General features: G+C 47.2%; 1 protein-coding gene across 2 annotated transcripts in view; it reads left to right on the top strand.

The window, feature by feature from the left end:
• Positions 1 to 23,460, top strand: part of MOB2 (MOB kinase activator 2) — a 39,262-nt gene that overhangs the window by 4,519 nt on the left and 11,283 nt on the right. The window contains exon 1 of one of the 2 annotated variants that reach the window (XM_075281415.1): positions 20,031 to 20,201. The exons of the other annotated variant lie outside the window; for it this stretch is intronic. Within the exon in view, the coding sequence (XP_075137516.1) occupies positions 20,092 to 20,201 (110 nt within the window). The 5' untranslated portion in view covers positions 20,031 to 20,091. Of the gene's footprint in view, positions 1 to 20,030; positions 20,202 to 23,460 lie in introns of those variants that run through there. 2 annotated transcript variants of the gene reach the window in all.

Consider the following 23,460-nt stretch of genomic DNA (forward strand, 5'->3'; position numbering starts at 1 on the left):
CTTCTCTGCGCCACCGTTCTGTAGAAATCCCGTTTTTTGTTTGTGTGCAAATAAGTTCTCTCGCAGCAATGGGGACGTCCCAGCGCCGCCTCCATCTTCTTCAGGAACGGCCTCTCTGCACGTCTTCTTCCAGAGCTGCGTTCAAACTTCTAGGCCTCAGGCAGAGCCGAGTGCCGGTGCCCACAGGCCACAAGAAAATGGCTGCTTACTTGCTGTGTAATCGGGCATTTTTCTTGTGGCCTGGGCATGCACAGTCGGCATAGAAGTTTGACCGCCACCGCCGGAAAAAGACGTGTGAAGAGGATGGAGGCGGTGCTGGAGAGTTCTCTCGCAACATTGGGGACTCCCCCAGTGCTGTTTGAGTGCTAGGGCCCGCCACCAGTGCTGCGAATGAGCTCATTTGCATACTGACGAAAACCGGACTATATACCGAACAGCGGCGCGAAGAAGACATCTTTGCTGTAATACATCGTGGCTAGAGATGAGCGAACACTGTTCGGATCAGCCGATCTGAACAGCACGCTCCCATAGAAATGAGTGGAAGCACCTGGCACGTACACTTTGCCGGTGGCCAGCCGCTTAACCCCCACATGCCGGCCGCTTCCATTCATTTCTATGGGAGCGTGCTGGTCGGAACGGCTGTTCCGAACAGTGTTCGCTCATCTCTAATCGTGGCCTCAAACCCCCTTCTGACTTCAGGTCCTATGACTCTGTGATGCAAGTTTGAGTCACATGACCCACCGTCGGGACAAAATTTTCAGTTCCTTAAGTGCTTGTTCACACAGGTCCATTTTACACGTTGGTCCATGAAGAAAATAACAGAGACCTGCTCTGTTTCGGATCAGTCACCCCCATTAATAATCTAGAGGTCTGTGAAAGTCATGGATGCCGCCAGATCCGAGACCTTGTCAAGTATAAGCAACTTTATTTAAGGGGTTCTCCAAGTCTAAATGAATTTTCGGATATTGCTGAGCTATCCCCGGGGTAGACCATCAGTCTGTGACTTGTGGGGTCCGACTCCTGCACAAACTGCTATAGTGTAGAAACCTTACTGTAACCGCCAGTAATACAGAAAGCATCAGCAAGCAGTTTGTTACACGACACAGACGGGGATATCGGCCATTTCTTCTATCACCTCAGGACCAGCTGCAGAAACCCTCGGCCGTCAGCAGTTTCAGTCGGGAGAAGCTGCCACATTACGTCGTATCACAAGGTGCCCATTCATGTATTTGGCTGATGGTGTAAATTATGGGCAAGCTCTGCGTAATAGAGGGCGATCCTGAGTGACCCCGTTCTATAGTCCGTAGGCTCTAAGATAAGATATATGGACGTCATTTGTCATGGATTAGGCTTCCTGCACACAACCAGAGGCCGATAAAACTGCGTCCCCGGTCATTCCTATGGACCCATACACACACACAGTTTTATTCAATTTATACCACAGTTTTTCTGGCCATGTGTCCACGATGAAGCAGGTCCATGTTGGCGGCACAGACAAGTGTAGGGGATGATACAAGTCTTTGCAGATGACAAACTGACATGCTTGTTGCAGATTATTCGTAAACCGTAAAAGCTACTATGGTCATTCACACGTGGGGTGAATTTTGGCACCGAGAGTGACGCGGGGAGCCGTGTCACTCTTGGGTCAAACCCCTCCTGCCATGACTGTCGCGGTCACGGCTTCCCCCTCCGGAGTTGGCTCAAATGAATGGGCCGACTCCGGAGGTTGCTGCCACCAGGCGGAAGCCACGGCTCAGCGGGCCGCCGAATCCGCCTGAAGAAAGGGCAGCTCTCTAGTGGTCTCCATAGACCACCATTGTATGGAGGCGGATTTTGAGGCGAAAGCCACTGTCAAAATCCGCCTCCTTGCCCCCGTGTGAACTAGCCCTTAAAGGACAAGTTCTATCTATATGGCCTACTAGTGGGTCTTGTTCTGATCCGTATATATGTATTACATGGACTGCTATTTATTTCAATGGCAATTGCAGCTTTTAAGGCATTATGAGCCGTTTGCAGATGGACTCAGGAGTTAGATCCATTGTGGCTCTTACAGTAAGACCTGGTTCACATCTGGGTTCAGGTTTCTGTTCGGGGAGTCTACTTGGTGATCTCCCCCCCCCCCCCCCCCAAACGGAAACCTATCCGCATAAAAAGCCATTACCTAAGACTAGGCTGTAATGGGGTCTGTGTGATTTCCGCATGAAAAATGCAATTGTATATACAATTGTAAGAAATCTAATGAAATAAGACACATCTAGTCTACTTTTAGAGGAACCACAACTCCTGGAGAACATCCCGTCAAGACGTCTTGACACATATAGCTGGAAAAGAAGACGTAGCAGAAGGTGGCGTACATCTCCTGTGTTAGTCGGTACGGCCACCACATGTACGTTGTTCTCTGCTCATCACTTACTGCAGCCATTGCTCTATTATAAGGAGGATCAATAGATACGAGGTTGGACGCTGCGGCAAATGGCCATAATGGTCCTCAGACATTGATCCGCGCTTCATTCAGGGGATAAACACTTTCCAGTTCTGATCTCACACCAAGAAATCTTTACACAGATTCGGACCCTTCATAGTTTTTAAGGGGGCTAAGGACCAAGTGGTTCTAAATAATAAGGTGTAATATATGTATCACTTAGATCCCAGGTTGTTACCTCGCCCTCGACATCACCACTACGTATTGTATATAGGCACAAGGCCACATAGGCGACTTGCCATATCACTTGGCTTTCAAAAAGATCCAACCAGAATCTTAGGAGCAGACCATATGAGCACGATAACGCCATCTTGAATGGTTTATGGGGACGTATAGGAGGACATTCTCCATTTTAGGATTTTTGTAGGCCCACACATTGGGGGTTATTTATCATTGGCACAATTTATTGAGCCTTTTTTATTCCTCTGCATTCAGTGTGCCTAATAGAGCAAAGCCGGGCGAGCCTGATGTAAAAGGGGGGACGGAAGCCCCAACACAGATGTGAATAGGACCTTAGATGTCCCTCGATGGTAGACGTTGGCTCAGCTGAGTACGGGGGCTCGGGAGGAATAACTGGTTTAGTTGTAAAGCAGGTCCATGGAACGTGCCGGAACAATAGATCCTATATTTCTCTCCGTACAAATATTAGTTTTATTCTAATTAAATACGGCCCATAGCCAAGTACCGTGTTTATGGAGGTGTGAGCGTGTCTGCTATAATAATTTATGGGTACATCGTGTACAGGTCTATCCTGTCGCCCCCACCTGCTTGTACTTTACTCTATTTGCAAACACTTTTTTTTTTTTGGCTACTGCGCGTGCCTGTCAGCAAAAGCGACATAAGAAGTCTAGAAATGAGTTTCTTATAGACCGAGCAGGTTTCAGCTGCAGCAAGCTGCTCCTGTGTCTCATCTTTAGATGGCTGAATGTCTATACCTAGTGCAGGGTCCGCTCTGTGCCCGTAGGCCTTACATGATGTATAATGCAGTGGAAAGGAGCGATTTATAGTTATACCCTGTCTCCCTGAAAATAAGACAGTGTCTTATATGAAATTTTCTTCCGAAATATGCGACCTGTCTTATTTTCGGGGGATGTCTTATGCAGTGTCTGGAGTGGGGGACAATCTGCTTAGCAGAGCCCCGGCATGACTGTCGGTTGTAGATGGTCCAGGAGGTGAAGGGGGGGGGGTGTCTTATTTTCGGGGAAACTGTATATGGTATATAATGGTATTTTTGGAACATTTAGTCTCCCAGTCTCTGCTCACATCTCTGTCAGAGGCTCGCTGCAAAGTTCAGTGATATTTGACAAGTAATGTTCACTGTTCTCATTGAAGTGATGGACACCAGGACAAAAACCCGACTGACCTGTTTTTTTGGATGACTCTATTGACAGCAGAAAACAGCAAAGCCACCGAAGTGTGAACAGGAGCAAGAACGTAAGGGTACAACAGGTGCGGCATGTCCTGTTAGGCCGAGTTCACATGGAGTTTTTTGGTCAGGAAAATTCCTGAGGCGTTTTTTTTTTTTTCAGCGTTTTCCGCCTGAAAAAATCAATGGGAGGCAGAAAATCCACCTGTTTTATTTTGAGGCAGTTTTTGTACAAAAAAACGCCTCAGAAAAACGCTAGTGGTTTTTCCGCCTCCCGTTGACTTGCATTGATTTTTTTCAGGCGGAAAACTCCTGAAGAACGGACATGTCACTTCTTTTTTTCCTGCTAGTGGAAAAATAAAAGCAGGTTACATAGGACTGTATGGTGAGGTGTTTTTTGGAGGAGGATTTTGAGGCGGATTCCTGACTAAAAAAACTCTGTAAACGCAGCCTAAAGTTTTTCTGGTTCAATAATTTTTTTTTATTAAAGAAGTGTTTAAATTTAACGCAGCCTATAGTTAAGGAATGGGGGCATCTAAGGCTAAGTTCATATGGGTTTTTTTTGGCCGGAACCTGAAACGGAGGCTGCCTCAGGCTCCGGTCCGAAATACAGGTAGTTGCGACTGAATGCCGCCATCCAGTCACACACTCCGCTCTGGATTAGGCCCAATGAATGCGCCTAGTCGGGAGGAGGGAGTGTTTTCAGGCCGAACCGTGAGGCGACTCAGCCTGAAGAATGAGCATCTCAATGGGAGCCGTCCTTTTGGTCAGGATTTCGAGGCGGATACGGCCTCAAAATCCTGACCAAAAAACCCCGTGTGAACTTACCCTAAAGGAATTGTGGCCCGGACAGTCTAATTTTATTCCCATTCATCTTATTTTATTTCTACCTAAATTTAAAGGTGTATACCCTAAACTTCACCCTTAAATGGTGACATTTATTACCCAATGTGCTATTAGGTGTCCCTATCACAGGGGTCGGCAACCTTCGGCGCTCCAGCTGTCGTGACACTACAACTCCCAGCATGCATACCTGCTCTGCTGTTTTTGAAACGTCCATAGAAGAGAATGGAGCATGCTGGGAGTTGTAGTGTCACAGCAGCTGGAGGGCCAGTGCTTGCTGACCCCAACACTAGTAGATGGAGATTTCAGCAGAAAGATGCCTAAAAATGGCGCAGCGGCCTTGCGTGACTAGAGATATACGTCAGGCATGTTTTCATCATAGAGGAGGGATCTCCGCTCAGGACACCCTCTGTGAGCCAGGACAGAGAGACGCTTGTAAGAACGTCACTTGTTTGGCCAAGCAAACCTTGTAACAAGGCTCTGTCAATTATACCTACCCATTCCCTTATAGGTATAATAGACACAAAGTCCGCAGAGGAAAACTTTTTTTTTTCTGTGAAAAACCCTTCAGAAAAAAAAAGCGATGTTTCCTCAGCGACTAGCTAGGCTAGCTATGTGTGGCCTTGGCCTAAAGGGGTATTCCAGCCCCAAACTGATTTTTCTCACTGATGACGTATCCACAGGACACACGGACCCTGCACAAATCAGCTGCGGATGGGCAGCGTGCGTAGCAATGCCAAACCGTAGATCCACTAACAATCTCCGGATCTGTGCGCGGGTCTGGGTGTCGGACCCTGGCAGACCACATCCTGCGGATAGGTCACCAGTATCTAAATTTGATTTTGGCCAGAAACCGCTTTAGGGTAAAACCTTACGTTGTGGAAATGCAGCTTTTGTTGTTACAGATTTTGCTGCAGGTCTTCGAGCCAAAGCCTGGAGTGGACTGAGCAGTAGGGAGAAGTAGAAGAAGTTTCCTATAGATCTGCCTTTCCTTCTGTAGCTATTTTTGGCCTTGACTAAAAAAAACCCCCAAAACAGCAAAATCTGCAACAAAAAAAGCTGCGTGGCCGCAATGTGGGGCCTTAATGTTGGTTCTATCTGTTTATTTCAGCAGGACTAGCCAACCATTGAATGGGACCTCTCCGCTCTCCACTATGGAGGAGATAAGGATTGGGCAATTGGTATTGATCTTTCCTGATCCTTTAGTTCCTCCCCTCTCACCATTCAGATGACATACACTTCTATGGGGCAGGTAAGGAGTAGAGATGAGCGAGTACTGTTCGGATCAGCCGATCCGAACAGCACGCTCGCATAGAAATGAATGGACATAGCCGGCACGCGGGGGGTTAAGTGGCCGGCCGGCGTCAAAGCGGAAGTACCAGGTGCTTCCATTCATTTCTGTGGAGCGTGCTGTTCAGATCGGCTGATCCGAACAGTACTCGCTCATCTCTAGTAAGGAGATGTCGGCCATATGTCTGTATATGCTCCAGCCTCCCTTTAACACATCTAGAAAAAAGGATGTTGGACTGTAAAGACCCATTATATATTTCAGGATTATACCTAAATGATGCCACCAAGATCCATTCTGTGTACATGAATACGTCCGTAGAGTCTCCGTCCCCTCCAGACCTCAGGCAGCCGTCGCCTCGCAGGCTGGAAGGAAGCCCTCTGTGGGCGCTATTGTTACCACACAATGCAATGGGATTCTTTATATGTTTTTGTGTTTCAGTGAAGCAGGAAGGGTGGCGGACTCACAAATACCGGCTCCGGCTTTGATTCCCTTCTCAGTAGGACATTGTTCTTAACTTTTTTTTTTTGCTTTTATCCTGACAAATATAACCAGCTGTTCTCCAAATGCATCTGCAGCTCTGCCGTATACTAGGGTATGTCGGCCTATTGACTTCAGCTGTAAAATCTAGATTTATTCTAGTATATACGCTCTGCCAGAATAAAACCTTTCATCTCTTACAGGGCCCCACGTCGCGTTTTACGGCGATACAGAAACTTATGCGTAGTGGAAGCGCTGTAATTTCCAAAGCCGTCGCTTTTTGGAAATTGCAGCGTATCCCTATAGGTATAATGGAAGCGGAGAGAGGAAAACTCAGTGGACGTTCTGTGAAAACGGTGCGGGAAAAGTCCTGATGTGTTTCCGTCGCGGTTTTTAGCACAGTGTCTTTTGGCTGCGGCCTGCTAGATTGGGTCAAGACAAGCCCTGTCCATATGTCATCTGAAAGGCTGCGGTGTAGCTCCCATGTGACACGACATGACCAGACTGTCCATGTGCCAAGCATGCATGTGTTCTGAATGGGGGGAGGGGGCCTTATCTCCACAAGCAGGGTAGAGTCAGGCATGTTGAAATCCAATGGTCCAAACCTTACCTCCGACTACATCTACATTTGATGATACTGTTGGTTCGGCCAGGATTGTTCTCGTAATGAAACTTCACAGTCATACGTGTTTCTCCATCAATGGTTCCTAGTCCCTATGTATCTAGTGCGGTCAATAGTTTTGAGGGGTACGGGGTGTGTTTTCCCAAGAAACATGGCTCCTACATACACTAAGATCTTGAGGTCTGGAGGGGATGGAGACTCTATGGACGTAGGTCCTGTGTTTGCCAATGATGCATATACATTTTTCACCAACTGTGTAGGACATTTTTCTTGTTTTTTTGTACATCGGACTGGTCCATGTACCTCTGGAGATCCACACAGAATTGGGCAATGTTTCCCAATTACATCAGAGACGACACTCCTTGGGGGAAAAAAAAATTCCTCTGTGTACCCCTATCATATTTTTTCCCAAAAAACTGGTGGCAGGTAATGTTGACTGAAGACTTGTGGTCATCTTCCCAACCCAAGCGGCCCCCTGGTGGGTTTCGAGGCAGCCCTGTTAGGAATTGCTGGAAATGGGCCTGTACATCCATCTCTAGTAGGCTGTGGCAGTACTGCCGCTATGGGACCCGCACTCCTGTCTCTGTTCTCTTTTCAGCCCTTCAGGGGCCCCATGAGTCCCCACATATTCAGCATGACGCATGGGACCTCCTGGGGGCTGAAGGGAGGAGCAGGGATCAGTAAGTAGGGCCACAGCACTTAGAATATTGGTTGGACGAGTCTCATGAGGTTCACCCAATGGTTTTGTTTCACACCTGAAACTATTTTATACCCCGGGGTCTCTCCAGAATATATTTTATACCCTGGGGTCTCTCCAGATGGCAGAGTATAATGAGCGGAGGCCCTGGGAGGCCACAAACAGATATTTGGGCCTGTTCAGTGATGTCGCAGACCTATTACAGGCATCAACGGTCTGTGATGTTATTGACATGGCCCACAGACCGGCCCAGGACAGGTAACACTTTTTGTGTATGTTTTTCCCTCCTGGAGGGGTAATTCTGGTTTTCGTTTTGTTTTTTTCCCCCGCTAGCAATAAAAATGTTTTGTTTTCACTTTCTACCATGGATGAGGTTAGGACGCGATAAGAAAACAACAGCGTATTATAATAATAATAATAATAATATTATATAATATTAAATATATATAGGGTATAATAATAATAAATATATAATAAATAGAATAATAGCGTATAATACTTTTTTTTTTTTATATATGTATATTTCAAGAACTATAGGGATATGAGTGGTTCCAGTGTATGTCATTTGAGTAGGGGTCCTGAGTTCCCCGTTGCACATGCCTATAATCCTCAGCCCTTGGCTTGTGATGCCTCTGCGTTCTCCCATTGTATAGTATGGGGCCGGTAGTACTCTCTATAGGACTGCAGTAGCCGCTATATACTATTTATAACTTTGCTCGGCTTTATAAAATCCTGACAGCCGCTGATCTCATGGAAAATTCTCCCTCACTACAGGCGGAGCGGCTTTCTGCTGAGTGAAGGTGTTGAATGGAGCAGATTATCCTCCCTTTTCCCTCCAGGTCCGTGTCTGCTCCCGTCTCCCCCTGACTCTGCTCTGCTATATTTTGCTGCCACAGTATTTATAGCAGGTGGGGTGTGGTCCTCCCTGCCTGGCACCCCCGCCCCTCCTCCTGCTTCCTGCTCCTCTGGTTTAACCCTCTGCGGCACACGTTAGATAGATGCCATGCCCCCTGGCACACACTCCTCTTACTGTGCCCACTCCGTACATGCCGGATCATACAAGTCCACAGTCTGCTATATAGTTGTATACCTTTCTAGGTGATGAGCACTCAACCCATTGAGAAATCCTGCAGTCGCCTTTTTCCCCCAGTCAGAAGTGGTTGATAACAGAGAACAATAGAACAGGAAAAAAAAAATGTCGTTCTAGGCAAGTTTTGATTCTGGAGGTGAAATATGTTCAATAAAATTAGGAAACTGCAACAAAAACAAAGAAACCTGAAACCTGCATGCAGTTATGTGACTGTACCCGGCCGTGCCATAGGGAACGCACGCTAAGGCCTTATTCACACAATGTGTTTTTTTTTTTTTTTTTTAAATGCACACGCTGCAGATTTTTTGTTGTTGTTGATTAGAATACAGACGCGATTCATCAATCCGTTTACGCCAGTTTTCTTCCCAAGCCCCGATCCTGTGGGAATGTGAACATGGTGCGACAGATTCATTATATCGCACTCCGGGATTCGACGCCAGTTCCTAACCGGCCCCGGGGCACCAGACTGATATTAAAAGACCCCACGGCCTCTTCTTAAGTCTCGTTGCCTGCGCCAGTCGGGGCGTTTATTAAGACTGGCGTACAATACTCCCGTTTTAATAAATGGAATGAATGAAGATTCAGCTATTCTCCCCCTGCCATGATGATTTTGGTGTAACTGTTTAGTTGCAGTCCATAGACTTGCGCTGTGTTGGTCTATTTTACATGTTACGGACACTCATATATGGGTCAGCGGAAAAAAAACCGGACAGCATACGTGTCGCATCCATTTTCACTGATCAGACACGACATAGAAAGCATATAAGCTTACAAGGCAGTTTTCAGCTGAGGGGTCTTTACAGATAAAACCTGTAAGGCCCGGTTCACATCTATGTTTGGGCCATTGCGTTCCCCTTTCTGCATGAGAAAAGTCCTGCAAGCAGCAATGTTCTCTCTCCATCTTTCATGTGGCACACGGGACCGTGAAAATCACAGTCGTGTGTACAGGGCCATAGAAAAGAATGGGTCCGTGAAATACCCAGCACACTGACCTACACCATGGGCGTCTTTAACCAGCCAGACCTTTAGGGTAAGGTCACACGGGGTTTTTTGGTCCGGAACATGAGATAAGATAATCCTTTAATAGTCCCACAGTGGGGAAATTTCAGTATGTTACAGCAGCATAGTAATACAGATACAGGATAATACACAGTAATATATTACAGACGTAGTCACTCACATATGCTGAGAAGATATACAAGGAGTCCATAGCAGCTAAGGAACAGAAGAAGAAAGAAGGAAGACTTCAGAATCATTTAGTTCTCTGTGCAGAGTGATCTTCGCTTGGTCTGATGTAGATTATACAGCCTGGTCGCAGTTGGAAGGAAGGACTTGCGATAACTCCTTCTCACACTTGGGGTGGAGCAGACGGTCACTTACATGCTGCCAAGTGCCACCTCAGGTTCCGGTCCAAAATACGGGTAGCTGCGACTGAAAGCCATTGCACTGCATTGACATCCAGCTGCGCACTCCGCTCCGGATATGAATGGGCCTAGTCGGGAGGAGGGAGTGTCTTCAGGCCGAATCGTGAGGTGAAACAGTCTGAAGATTGAGCACCTCGCTTCTTTTTCTGGGAGCCGTCTTTTTGGTCAGGATTATGAGGCAGATACGGCCTCAAAATCCTGACCAAAAAACCCTGTGTGAACTTACCCTGAAGTGCAGTTCTCCTGACTGTGTGCTGCAGCTCCCTACACTGTAGGGCTCCGTCTCTGCTCCTCCCCGGCCTCATCAAGTGATTAATTAGACACAATTAACACTGCAGTGAAGCTCTGGCCTGGTGATTGCTGGTGCAGGATAACGGGGCAGACAAGGCCGCCACTCTGGAGATCTGGGCCAAGTTGCTGGCGCTTATGATGAGCATCAGGCGCAGCGGCTCCTATAAGATCAGAAAGTAAGCGGTGAGCCTGTAACACATAGCGGGGATGTAGCAGAGCTGGCCTGGTTATTACCATATAGTGAGGTGGCCATGTGTTATCTATGGTCTTACACAGGACTGCAGGTGGCTGGAAATCACAGGTGTTGTGACCTTGTTCACACAGTGCAGTGTTTTGTAGTCTTAGTTCCAGGTTTATGATCAAAATCTGCCTGCAAAGCTCAATGCATTTGTTTGAGATTGTGCAAAAGTTTGCAAAAACAGCCTGACCTGCTCTGGAAGGAATTGCTTTATGATGATGTTTATAATCATGTTCACACTGTGCATTTTGTTGCTGCTTTTTTAATGCATGTCTTGCTGAGGTAAAAGCAGGAGTGCCGGCCTCCTTATTACATAGCCTAGATCTGGTGCTGTATCTGTACAGGGCTGGCCAGGATATAAAAAAAATTAATCTAAAAGCAGGAAATGGGTGAAAATAACAAAGGACCCCCCTCCCCTCCCCCACCCACATGTCTGTTTAACCCTTTCCCACTGCATCCACGATTTGGTTTTTGGGGGTTTTTTTTTACACTAAAAGCCAAATTTCTCCCCCCGGGGCTTCTTTTTTGCAGGACAAATTGTACTTGGTAATACTAATGGGAACCATTTAATATTCCATGCGGGGGGGCGGCGGGCATTTATCCTTCACACGATTGCATCACAGATTTTTGCCCAAAATTGCAGTGCTGTCAGATTGAGTGGGGGAGGGTTTACGCTACCTAGGTACGGGAGTGCAGTGGTCCTTTTTTTTTTTTTTTTTTTTCTCTTTATTTAAGGGACGTTTTATATACTACAGATAAGCCACATCCACGTTTGTTCCCTAATAAAGTATGAGCGCTAGCACATGATTTATTTTGCTCAAACCAGCAGGGGGAGCCACAAAGGTTTAAAACCCACCCCCTTTTTTGTGGGACTTGTTGTTATATTGGCCCTATTTTAGGTAATGTGTGATGTTTTGATGACTATTTATTAAATTTCTTGGTAAGTTAGTGAAAAAAAATGACAATTTGGCTATAAAACCAATATGATGATCGGTGTATGGGATACAGATTTTTCGATTGTGCTTTTGGATGAGGAAATATTTGATATGTATTTTAGGGAAGATGGTGAGTGGAATTTTCTATTTTTTATGTTTCTAAGAATATTTAAACTTTTATTTTGTATATTGCTCACACAATATACTGCAGTGCTACTGTATTGCTCATACAATATACTGCAGTGCTTCTGTATTGCTCATACAATATACTGCAGTGCTACTGTATTGCTCATACAATATACTGCAGTGCTACTGTATTGCTCATGCAATACACCGCAGTGCTACTGTATTGCTCATACAATATACTGCAGTGCTGCTGTATTGCTCATACAATATACTGCAGTGCTACTGTATTGCTCATGCAATATACCGCAGTGCTACTGTATTGCTCATACAATATACTGCAGTGCTACTGTATTGCTCATACAATATACTGCAGTGCTTCTGTATTGCTCATACAATATACTGCAGTGCTACTGTATTGCTCATACAATATACTGCAGTGCTTCTGTATTGCTCATACAATATACTGCAGTGCTGCTGTATTGCTCATACAATATACTGCAGTGCTACTGTATTGCTCATGCAATATACCGCAGTGCTACTGTATTGCTCATACAATATACTGCAGTGCTACTGTATTGCTCATACAATATACTGCAGTGCTTCTGTATTGCTCATACAATATACTGCAGTGCTACTGTATTGCTCATACAATATACTGCAGTGCTTCTGTATTGCTCATACAATATACTGCAGTGCTTCTGTATTGCTCGTACAGTATACTGCAGTGCTACTGTATTGCTCATACAATATACTGCAGTGCTACTGTATTGCTCATACAATATACTGCAGTGCTGCTGTATTGCTCATACAATATACTGCAGTGCTTCTGTATTGCTCACACAATATACTGCAGTGCTTCTGTATTGCTCATGCAATATACCGCAGTGCTACTGTATTGCTCATACAATATACTGCAGTGCTGCTGTATTGCTCATACAATATACTGCAGTGCTGCTGTATTGCTCATACAATATACTGCAGTGCTACTGTATTGCTCATACAATATACTGCAGTGCTACTGTATTGCTCATACAATATACTGCAGTGCTACTGTATTGCTCACACAATATACTGCAGTGCTACTGTATTGCAGTATATTGTAAAATCCCCAGACTTCTATTACACGCTGCTTTCGACAGTGTGTAATAGATATTCTCTGTTAGGCCTGGGAGCCTTCAATCGGGAGATCCTCATACCCCCGGCCTTCCCCTTTGTAGTATCACGCCAAGTGCCAGGATAGGGTTAATCCCCTCCCCCAGTGATGTCTGTCAGTCTCTGTTATCTGTGCAGTTGATCAGTGGGAGGATTTTACTATGGCTGACCTTACCTGCCCCTGTCCTAATATATTCCCGACTACATGATATTCATGTGGTAGTTTTAGGTCTTTGGTCGCCATAGGGGTTTATGCAGGCGACACAGTGAAGTTGTGGTTTGGACCATGAAACCATGTCCGTATGTTGCGGTTTTGTCCATCTCATGGCATCAAGTATCACAATGATGGCAGTATTATCTGTAACCTGACCACACCGTCTGACTTATGCTAGGTGTGTGCGGTGTCTTTACCCGCGGCGTGCCCAAAGATCACCACACCGCCAAGCAACACTAAAACTGATATGTGAAAAATCCCCTATATACCGCCTTATACTATAGGAGATATACAGATACAGTCTTGTGATGGGAGCAGAGTATTGATGGTCTATCCTTAGGACCGGTCATCTGTATGGGGTCTCTATGGGTCCGTCTCTCGCTGTCCCTTCTGATCAGTCAGACATGGCAGCCTCTTTATTGTTCACCTTGGTCTTGGTGATGGATATAAACCATGAAGAGGCGGCTGTGAGCACTGTGGCCCTATAAGCATTGTCCAGTCAGCGGCTACTAAAGAGGACCTTTCAGCAGCCCTGCCAAGCCCAGCTCTTTCCATCATATAATAGTCGCCGCTCCACTGATCCTGGCACAGTTGGAGTTTATTCTCTAGCCCGCAGTGTTTCCGCCTGGTGTCCTGTTTACCTGACGTATCAGGATCATTGGGACGTACTGTAGGGTCTAGTCCATGGTGGGAGCAGGATTGTGGCTGTAATGCGGCCCATATAATACTGACATTGCATGGCCTCTCCTCCTTATTCTCCCTTCTGTAGTATGGCTTGCCATGATGTATACCGTGCATTTCTCCTCGCCCCTATATAACAGTACGGATAGGAGACCCTCAGTGTGACTTTCCCTTAGGTTCCCCTCACCCCTATATAACAGTACGGATAGGAGACCCTCAGTGTGACTTTCCCTTAGGTTCCCCTCACCCCTATATAACAGTACGGATAGGAGACCCTCAGTGTGACTTTCCCCTTAGGTTCCCCTCACCCCTATATAACAGTACGGATAGGAGACCCTCCGTGTGACTTTCCCCTTAGGTTCCCCTCACCCCTATATAACAGTACGGATAGGAGACCCTCAGTGTGACTTTCCTCTTAGGAGACCCTCAGTGTGACTTTTCCTGTAGGTTCCCCTCACCCCTATATAACAGTACGGATAGGAGACCTTCAGTGTGACTTTCCTCTTAGGTTCCCCTCGCCCCTATATAACAGTACGGACAGGAGCCCCTCAGTGTGACTTTCCCCTTAGGTTCCCCTCGCCCCTATATAACAGTATGGACAGGAGCCCCTCAGTGTGACTTTCCCCTTAGGTTCCCCTCGCCCCTATATAACAGTACGGACAGGAGCCCCTCAGTGTGACTTTCCTCTTAGGTTCCCCCCGCCCCTATATAACAGTACGGACAGGAGACCCTCAGTGTGACTTTCCCCTTAGGTTCTCCTCGCCCCTATATAACAGTACGGACAGGAGACCTTCAGTGTGACTTTCCCCTTAGGTTCCCCTCGCCCCTATATAACAGTACGGACAGGAGACCCTCAGTGTGACTTTTCCTTTAGGTTCCCCTCGCCCCTATATAACAGTACGGACAGGAGACCCTCAGTGTGACTTTCCCCTTAGGTTCCCCTCGCCCCTATATAACAGTACGGACAGGAGACCCTCAGTGTGACTTTTCCTTTAGGTTCCCCTCGCCCCTATATAACAGTACGGACAGGAGACCCTCAGTGTGACTTTTCCTTTAGGTTCCCCTCGCCCCTATATAACAGTACAGACAGGAGCCCCTCAGTGTGACTTTTCCTGTAGGTTCCCCTCGCCCCTATATAACAGTACGGACAGGAGCCCCTCAGTGTGACTTTCCCCTTAGGTTCCCCTCACCCCTATATAACAGTACGGACAGGAGCCCCTCAGTGTGACTTTCCCCTTAGGTTCCCCTCGCCCCTATATAACAGTACGGACAGGAGCCCCTCAGTGTGACTTTCCTCTTAGGTTCCCCCCGCCCCTATATAACAGTACGGACAGGAGACCCTCAGTGTGACTTTCCCCTTAGGTTCCCCTCGCCCCTATATAACAGTACGGACAGGAGACCTTCAGTGTGACTTTCCCCTTAGGTTCCCCTCGCCCCTATATAACAGTACAGACAGGAGCCCCTCAGTGTGACTGCGGCCTTAGGTTCCCCTCGCCCCTATATAACAGTACAGACAGGAGCCCCTCAGTGTGACTGCGGCCTTAGGTTCCCCTCGCCCCTATATAACAGTACGGACAGGAGCCCCTCAGTGTGACTTTTCCTTTAGGTTCCCCTCGCCCCTATATAACAGTACGGACAGGAGACCCTCAGTGTGACTTTCCCCTTAGGTTCCCCTCGCCCCTATATAACAGTACGGACAGGAGCCCCTCAGTGTGACTGCGGCCTTAGGTTCCCCTCGCCCCTATATAACAGTACGGACAGGAGCCCCTCAGTGTGACTTTCCCCTTAGGTTCTCCTCGCCCCTATATAACAGTACGGACAGGAGACCTTCAGTGTGACTTTCCCCTTAGGTTCCCCTCGCCCCTATATAACAGTACGGACAGGAGACCCTCAGTGTGACTTTCCCCTTAGGTTCCCCTCGCCCCTATATAACAGTATGGACAGGAGCCCCTCAGTGTGACTTTCCCCTTAGGTTCCCCTCACCCCTATATAACAGTACGGACAGGAGCCCCTCAGTGTGACTTTCCCCTTAGGTTCCCCTCGCCCCTATATAACAGTACGGACAGGAGCCCCTCAGTGTGACTTTCCCCTTAGGTTCCCCTCGCCCCTATATAACAGTACGGACAGGAGACCCTCAGTGTGACTTTCCCCTTAGGTTCCCCTCGCCCCTATATAACAGTACGGACAGCAGACCTTCAGTGTGACTTTCCCCTTAGGTTCCCCTCGCCCCTATATAACAGTACGGACAGGAGACCTTCAGTGTGACTTTCCCCTTAGGTTCCCCTCGCCCCTATATAACAGTACGGACAGGAGACCCTCAGTGTGACTTTTCCTTTAGGTTCCCCTCGCCCCTATATAACAGTACGGACAGGAGACCCTCAGTGTGACTTTCCCCTTAGGTTCCCCTCGCCCCTATATAACAGTACGGACAGGAGACCCTCAGTGTGACTTTTCCTTTAGGTTCCCCTCGCCCCTATATAACAGTACGGACAGGAGACCCTCAGTGTGACTTTTCCTTTAGGTTCCCCTCGCCCCTATATAACAGTACGGATAGGAGACCTTCAGTGTGACTTTCCTCTTAGGTTCCCCTCGCCCCTATATAACAGTACGGACAGGAGCCCCTCAGTGTGACTTTCCCCTTAGGTTCCCCTCGCCCCTATATAACAGTATGGACAGGAGCCCCTCAGTGTGACTTTCCCCTTAGGTTCCCCTCGCCCCTATATAACAGTACGGACAGGAGCCCCTCAGTGTGACTTTCCTCTTAGGTTCCCCCCGCCCCTATATAACAGTACGGACAGGAGACCCTCAGTGTGACTTTCCCCTTAGGTTCTCCTCGCCCCTATATAACAGTACGGACAGGAGACCTTCAGTGTGACTTTCCCCTTAGGTTCCCCTCGCCCCTATATAACAGTACGGACAGGAGACCCTCAGTGTGACTTTTCCTTTAGGTTCCCCTCGCCCCTATATAACAGTACGGACAGGAGACCCTCAGTGTGACTTTCCCCTTAGGTTCCCCTCGCCCCTATATAACAGTACGGACAGGAGACCCTCAGTGTGACTTTTCCTTTAGGTTCCCCTCGCCCCTATATAACAGTACGGACAGGAGACCCTCAGTGTGACTTTTCCTTTAGGTTCCCCTCGCCCCTATATAACAGTACAGACAGGAGCCCCTCAGTGTGACTTTTCCTGTAGGTTCCCCTCGCCCCTATATAACAGTACGGACAGGAGCCCCTCAGTGTGACTTTCCCCTTAGGTTCCCCTCACCCCTATATAACAGTACGGACAGGAGCCCCTCAGTGTGACTTTCCCCTTAGGTTCCCCTCGCCCCTATATAACAGTACGGACAGGAGCCCCTCAGTGTGACTTTCCTCTTAGGTTCCCCCCGCCCCTATATAACAGTACGGACAGGAGACCCTCAGTGTGACTTTCCCCTTAGGTTCCCCTCGCCCCTATATAACAGTACGGACAGGAGACCTTCAGTGTGACTTTCCCCTTAGGTTCCCCTCGCCCCTATATAACAGTACAGACAGGAGCCCCTCAGTGTGACTGCGGCCTTAGGTTCCCCTCGCCCCTATATAACAGTACAGACAGGAGCCCCTCAGTGTGACTGCGGCCTTAGGTTCCCCTCGCCCCTATATAACAGTACGGACAGGAGCCCCTCAGTGTGACTTTTCCTTTAGGTTCCCCTCGCCCCTATATAACAGTACGGACAGGAGACCCTCAGTGTGACTTTCCCCTTAGGTTCCCCTCGCCCCTATATAACAGTACGGACAGGAGCCCCTCAGTGTGACTGCGGCCTTAGGTTCCCCTCGCCCCTATATAACAGTACGGACAGGAGCCCCTCAGTGTGACTTTCCCCTTAGGTTCTCCTCGCCCCTATATAACAGTACGGACAGGAGACCTTCAGTGTGACTTTCCCCTTAGGTTCCCCTCGCCCCTATATAACAGTACGGACAGGAGACCCTCAGTGTGACTTTCCCCTTAGGTTCCCCTCGCCCCTATATAACAGTATGGACAGGAGCCCCTCAGTGTGACTTTCCCCTTAGGTTCCCCTCACCCCTATATAACAGTACGGACAGGAGCCCCTCAGTGTGACTTTCCCCTTAGGTTCCCCTCGCCCCTATATAACAGTACGGACAGGAGCCCCTCAGTGTGACTTTCCCCTTAGGTTCCCCTCGCCCCTATATAACAGTACGGACAGGAGACCCTCAGTGTGACTTTCCCCTTAGGTTCCCCTCGCCCCTATATAACAGTACGGACAGCAGACCTTCAGTGTGACTTTCCCCTTAGGTTCCCCTCGCCCCTATATAACAGTACGGACAGGAGACCCTCAGTGTGACTTTTCCTTTAGGTTCCCCTCGCCCCTATATAACAGTACGGACAGGAGACCCTCAGTGTGACTTTCCCCTTAGGTTCCCCTCGCCCCTATATAACAGTACGGACAGGAGCCCCTCAGTGTGACTGCGGCCTTAGGTTCCCCTCGCCCCTATATAACAGTATGGACAGGAGCCCCTCAGTGTGACTTTCCCCTTAGGTTCCCCTCGCCCCTATATAACAGTACGGACAGGAGACCCTCAGTGTGACTTTCCCCTTAGGTTCCCCTCGCCCCTATATAACAGTACAGACAGGAGACCCTCAGTGTGACTGCGGCCTTAGGTTCCCCTCGCCCCTATATAACAGTACGGACAGGAGCCCCTCAGTGTGATTTTCCCCTTAGGTTCTCCTCGCCCCTATATAACAGTACGGACAGGAGACCCTCAGTGTGACTTTTCCTTTAGGTTCCCCTCGCCCCTATATAACAGTACGGACAGGAGACCCTCAGTGTGACTTTTCCTTTAGGTTCCCCTCGCCCCTATATAACAGTACGGACAGGAGACCCTCAGTGTGACTGCGGCCTTAGGTTCCCCTCGCCCCTATATAACAGTACGGACAGGAGCCCCTCAGTGTGACTTTCCCCTTAGGTTCTCCTCGCCCCTATATAACAGTACGGACAGGAGCCCCTCAGTGTGACTTTTCCTTTAGGTTCCCCTCGCCCCTATATAACAGTACGGACAGGAGCCCCTCAGTGTGACTTTCCCCTTAGGTTCCCCTCGCCCCTATATAACAGTACGGACAGGAGACCCTCAGTGTGACTTTTCCTTTAGGTTCCCCTCGCCCCTATATAACAGTACGGACAGGAGACCCTCAGTGTGACTTTTCCTTTAGGTTCCCCTCGCCCCTATATAACAGTACGGACAGGAGACCCTCAGTGTGACTTTTCCTTTAGGTTCCCCTCGCCCCTATATAACAGTACGGACAGGAGACCCTCAGTGTGACTGCGGCCTTAGGTTCCCCTCGCCCCTATATAACAGTACGGACAGGAGCCCCTCAGTGTGACTTTCCCCTTAGGTTCTCCTCGCCCCTATATAACAGTACGGACAGGAGCCCCTCAGTGTGACTTTTCCTTTAGGTTCCCCTCGCCCCTATATAACAGTACGGACAGGAGCCCCTCAGTGTGACTTTCCCCTTAGGTTCCCCTCGCCCCTATATAACAGTACGGACAGGAGACCCTCAGTGTGACTTTTCCTTTAGGTTCCCCTCGCCCCTATATAACAGTACGGACAGGAGACCCTCAGTGTGACTTTTCCTTTAGGTTCCCCTCGCCCCTATATAACAGTACGGACAGGAGACCTTCAGTGTGACTTTTCCTCTTAGGTTCCCCTCGCCCCTATATAACAGTACGGACAGGAGACCCTCAGTGTGACTTTCCCCTCAGTTTCTCCTCGTGCAGCGGGTGTCTGCAGGTGCCGGCACTTTCCTTACATAAGTGAGCCATCTTGTGCATCCTGTTATTCTCCTGCCTTGTGCGGCCGCTCCGCAGGGACACCGCATGTCCTTCCTACCTGAACAGAGCACCAAATAAATATTAGAAAAGTCTTCCCGAACTTTTGGCTGTGGCTGGTGTTGAGGAGGAGGGAGGGGGTCTTGGATGTGCGCGCTCTCCTCCTCTCTATGAATAAGACCTTTCAGACTGTTTGTTTTCCTCCCTTTCTCCTCCTCGCTCCACCATTGGAGGAAGGTCTGGGAGGGTTTGGTTTCCCCCTTCTGTATGTGCTTGGAAGTTTTGGAGCAGGTCCTGTCACTGTGTATGGTAAGGTGGAGGGGGAACCCTCTGATGTGACAATGCTGGGGGACCCCGCACCTCTGTCTGCAGACAGGACCCTGCTGGTGGCTGGCAACAAATCGGGATTTACTTGCAAGATGGTCCTGCAGGCAGTGGGGAGAGTCTTAAGGTACGATGCTTGGGGTTGGCTTCATGACATAGCCCTGTGAAGAATTCGCTGTACTTCCAGACATGTTGGGGATTAACCGCTTACTTTCTGGTCTGCTGTACCTGGCATAGGTGTTGCCCATCCTGAGCTTGTTTTTTGTAGAGTGTGTGTGTGTGTGTGTGTGTGTGTGTATATATATATATATATATATATATATATATATATATATATATATATATATATATATATATACATTTATTTATTTATTTTATTTTTATTTATTTATTTTTTTAAAATTGTATTGTGTTTTGTGATCTGTTTTTTGCATTAATTTTGAATCCAGAAATTTGCTCCTAAACTGGCAGGAGCGTCAATATGCATGTATGTAAGGAAAATGGGAAAGTTAGGTATTAGGTGGACGAGCACGCAGCCGACGGGTAACCTAAATGTATGGCCGGCAATAGTCTTTGGGTTGTTTTGTATTGATGTCTATGGAGGTTCTTATCGTCTTGTTCTTCTAGTCTCCGCCAATGTCTCCTGACTTCTTTCTGCACATGAATTATTCTCTCCGCTTGTTACATCCTCACCTGGAGCCAGAAATCGCAATGATCAGATATGTTGTGTATCTAAATGTCAGCCATATTTCTATTGTATGTGACTAGTGTACCTATATGGCTATCTGATCAGGTCTATAGGTGTAAAGGTGGCCATAAACACCCAGAGTAACATTTATAAGCCTTATGGACACAAGCTCTTTCTTCTCCTCAGGTTCTGGCTGATGGAGGGGTCAGTATGGAGTATGTATAGTCATAGAACGCTCTATAGATGCCACACTGTCCACCTACTGCTCTCTAATGTGTATGGCCACCAAAAACACCACTAGTCTGTTGGCTGCGTCTGGTAGTGTAGATCAACGGCGATACCAGACACAACCTATGAACAAGAGGGGGGCGCTGTTTCTGATGTCAAGTATTTTTCCTGTTCTATAAGACTTGGTTATACGGCTCCATAGATGGCATATAGGAAATATCCCAAAAAGTTAGGCTTCACTGATGTGATTGAGGATATGGAAGTATCGCTGCTGGTATATACTGCACTACCTCACCTATATATAAGCACTGCCGGTATATACTGCACTACCTCACCTATGTATAAGCACTGCTGGTATATACTGCACTACCTCACCTATATATAAGCACTGCCGGTATATACTGCACTACCTCACCTATATATAAGCACTGCCGGTATATACTGCACTACCTCACCTATGTATAAGCACTGCTGGTATATACTGCACTACCTTACCTATGTATAAGCACTGCTGGTATATACTGCACTACCTCACCTATGTATAAGCACTGCTGGTATATACTGCACTACCTTACCTATGTATAAGCACTGCTGGTATATACTGCACTACCTTACCTATGTATAAGCACTGCTGGTATATACTGCACTACCTCACCTATGTATAAGCACTGCTGGTATATACTGCACTACCTTACCTATGTATAAGCACTGCTGGTATATACTGCACTACCTCACCTATATATAAGCACTGCCGGTATATACTGCACTACCTCACCTATGTATAAGGACTGCTGGTATATACTGCACTACCTTACCTATATATAAGTGCTGCCGGTATATACTGCACTACCTTACCTATATATAAGCACTGCTGGTATATACTGCACTACCTCACCTATATATAAGCACTGCCGGTATATACTGCACTACCTCACCTATGTATAAGGACTGCTGGTATATACTGCACTACCTTACCTATATATAAGCACTGCCGGTATATACTGCACTACCTCACCTATGTATAAGCACTGCTGGTATATACTGCACTACCTCACCTATATATAAGCACTGCCGGTATATACTGCACTACCTCACCTATATATAAGCACTGCCGGTATATACTGCACTACCTCACCTATGTATAAGCACTGCCGGTATATACTGCACTACCTTACCTATGTATAAGCACTGCTGGTATATACTGCACTACCTCACCTATGTATAAGCACTGCTGGTATATACTGCACTACCTTACCTATGTATAAGCACTGCTGGTATATACTGCACTACCTCACCTATGTATAAGCACTGCTGGTATATACTGCACTACCTTACCTATGTATAAGCACTGCTGGTATATACTGCACTACCTCACCTATATATAAGCACTGCCGGTATATACTGCACTACCTCACCTATGTATAAGGACTGCTGGTATATACTGCACTACCTTACCTATATATAAGTGCTGCCGGTATATACTGCACTACCTTACCTATATATAAGCACTGCTGGTATATACTGCACTACCTCACCTATATATAAGCACTGCCGGTATATACTGCACTACCTCACCTATGTATAAGGACTGCTGGTATATACTGCACTACCTTACCTATATATAAGCACTGCCGGTATATACTGCACTACCTCACCTATATATAAGCACTGCCGGTATATACTGCACTACCTCACCTATGTATAAGGACTGCTGGTATATACTGCACTACCTCACCTATATATAAGCACTGCTGGTATATACTGCACTACCTCACCTATATATAAGCACTGCTGGTATATACTGCACTACCTCACCTATATATAAGCACTGCTGGTATATACTGCACTACCTTACCTATATATAAGCACTGCTGGTATATACTGCACTACCTCACCTATGTATAAGTGCTGCCGGTATATACTGCACTACCTCACCTATGTGTAAGGACTGCTGGTATATACTGCACTACCTCACCTATGTATAAGCACTGCTGGTATATACTGCACTACCTCACCTATATATAAGCACTGCTGGTATATACTGCACTACCTCACCTATATATAAGCACTGCTGGTATATACTGCACTACCTTACCTATGTATAAGCACTGCTGGTATATACTGCACTACCTCACCTATATATAAGCACTGCTGGTATATACTGCACTACCTCACCTATATATAAGCACTGCTGGTATATACTGCACTACCTTACCTATATATAAGCACTGCTGGTATATACTGCACTACCTTACCTATGTATAAGCACTGCTGGTATATACTGCACTACCTCACCTATATATAAGCACTGCTGGTATATACTGCACTACCTCACCTATGTATAAGTGCTGCCGGTATATACTGCACTACCTCACCTATGTATAAGTGCTGCCGGTATATACTGCACTACCTCACCTATGTGTAAGTCCTGTTTTGGCAATGTTTAGGGTTTCTTCCTAAGATGTCCTCA

Source organism: Leptodactylus fuscus, chromosome 7 (genome assembly GCF_031893055.1).
Source record: "Leptodactylus fuscus isolate aLepFus1 chromosome 7, aLepFus1.hap2, whole genome shotgun sequence".
Lineage (NCBI taxonomy): Eukaryota > Metazoa > Chordata > Amphibia > Anura > Leptodactylidae > Leptodactylus > Leptodactylus fuscus.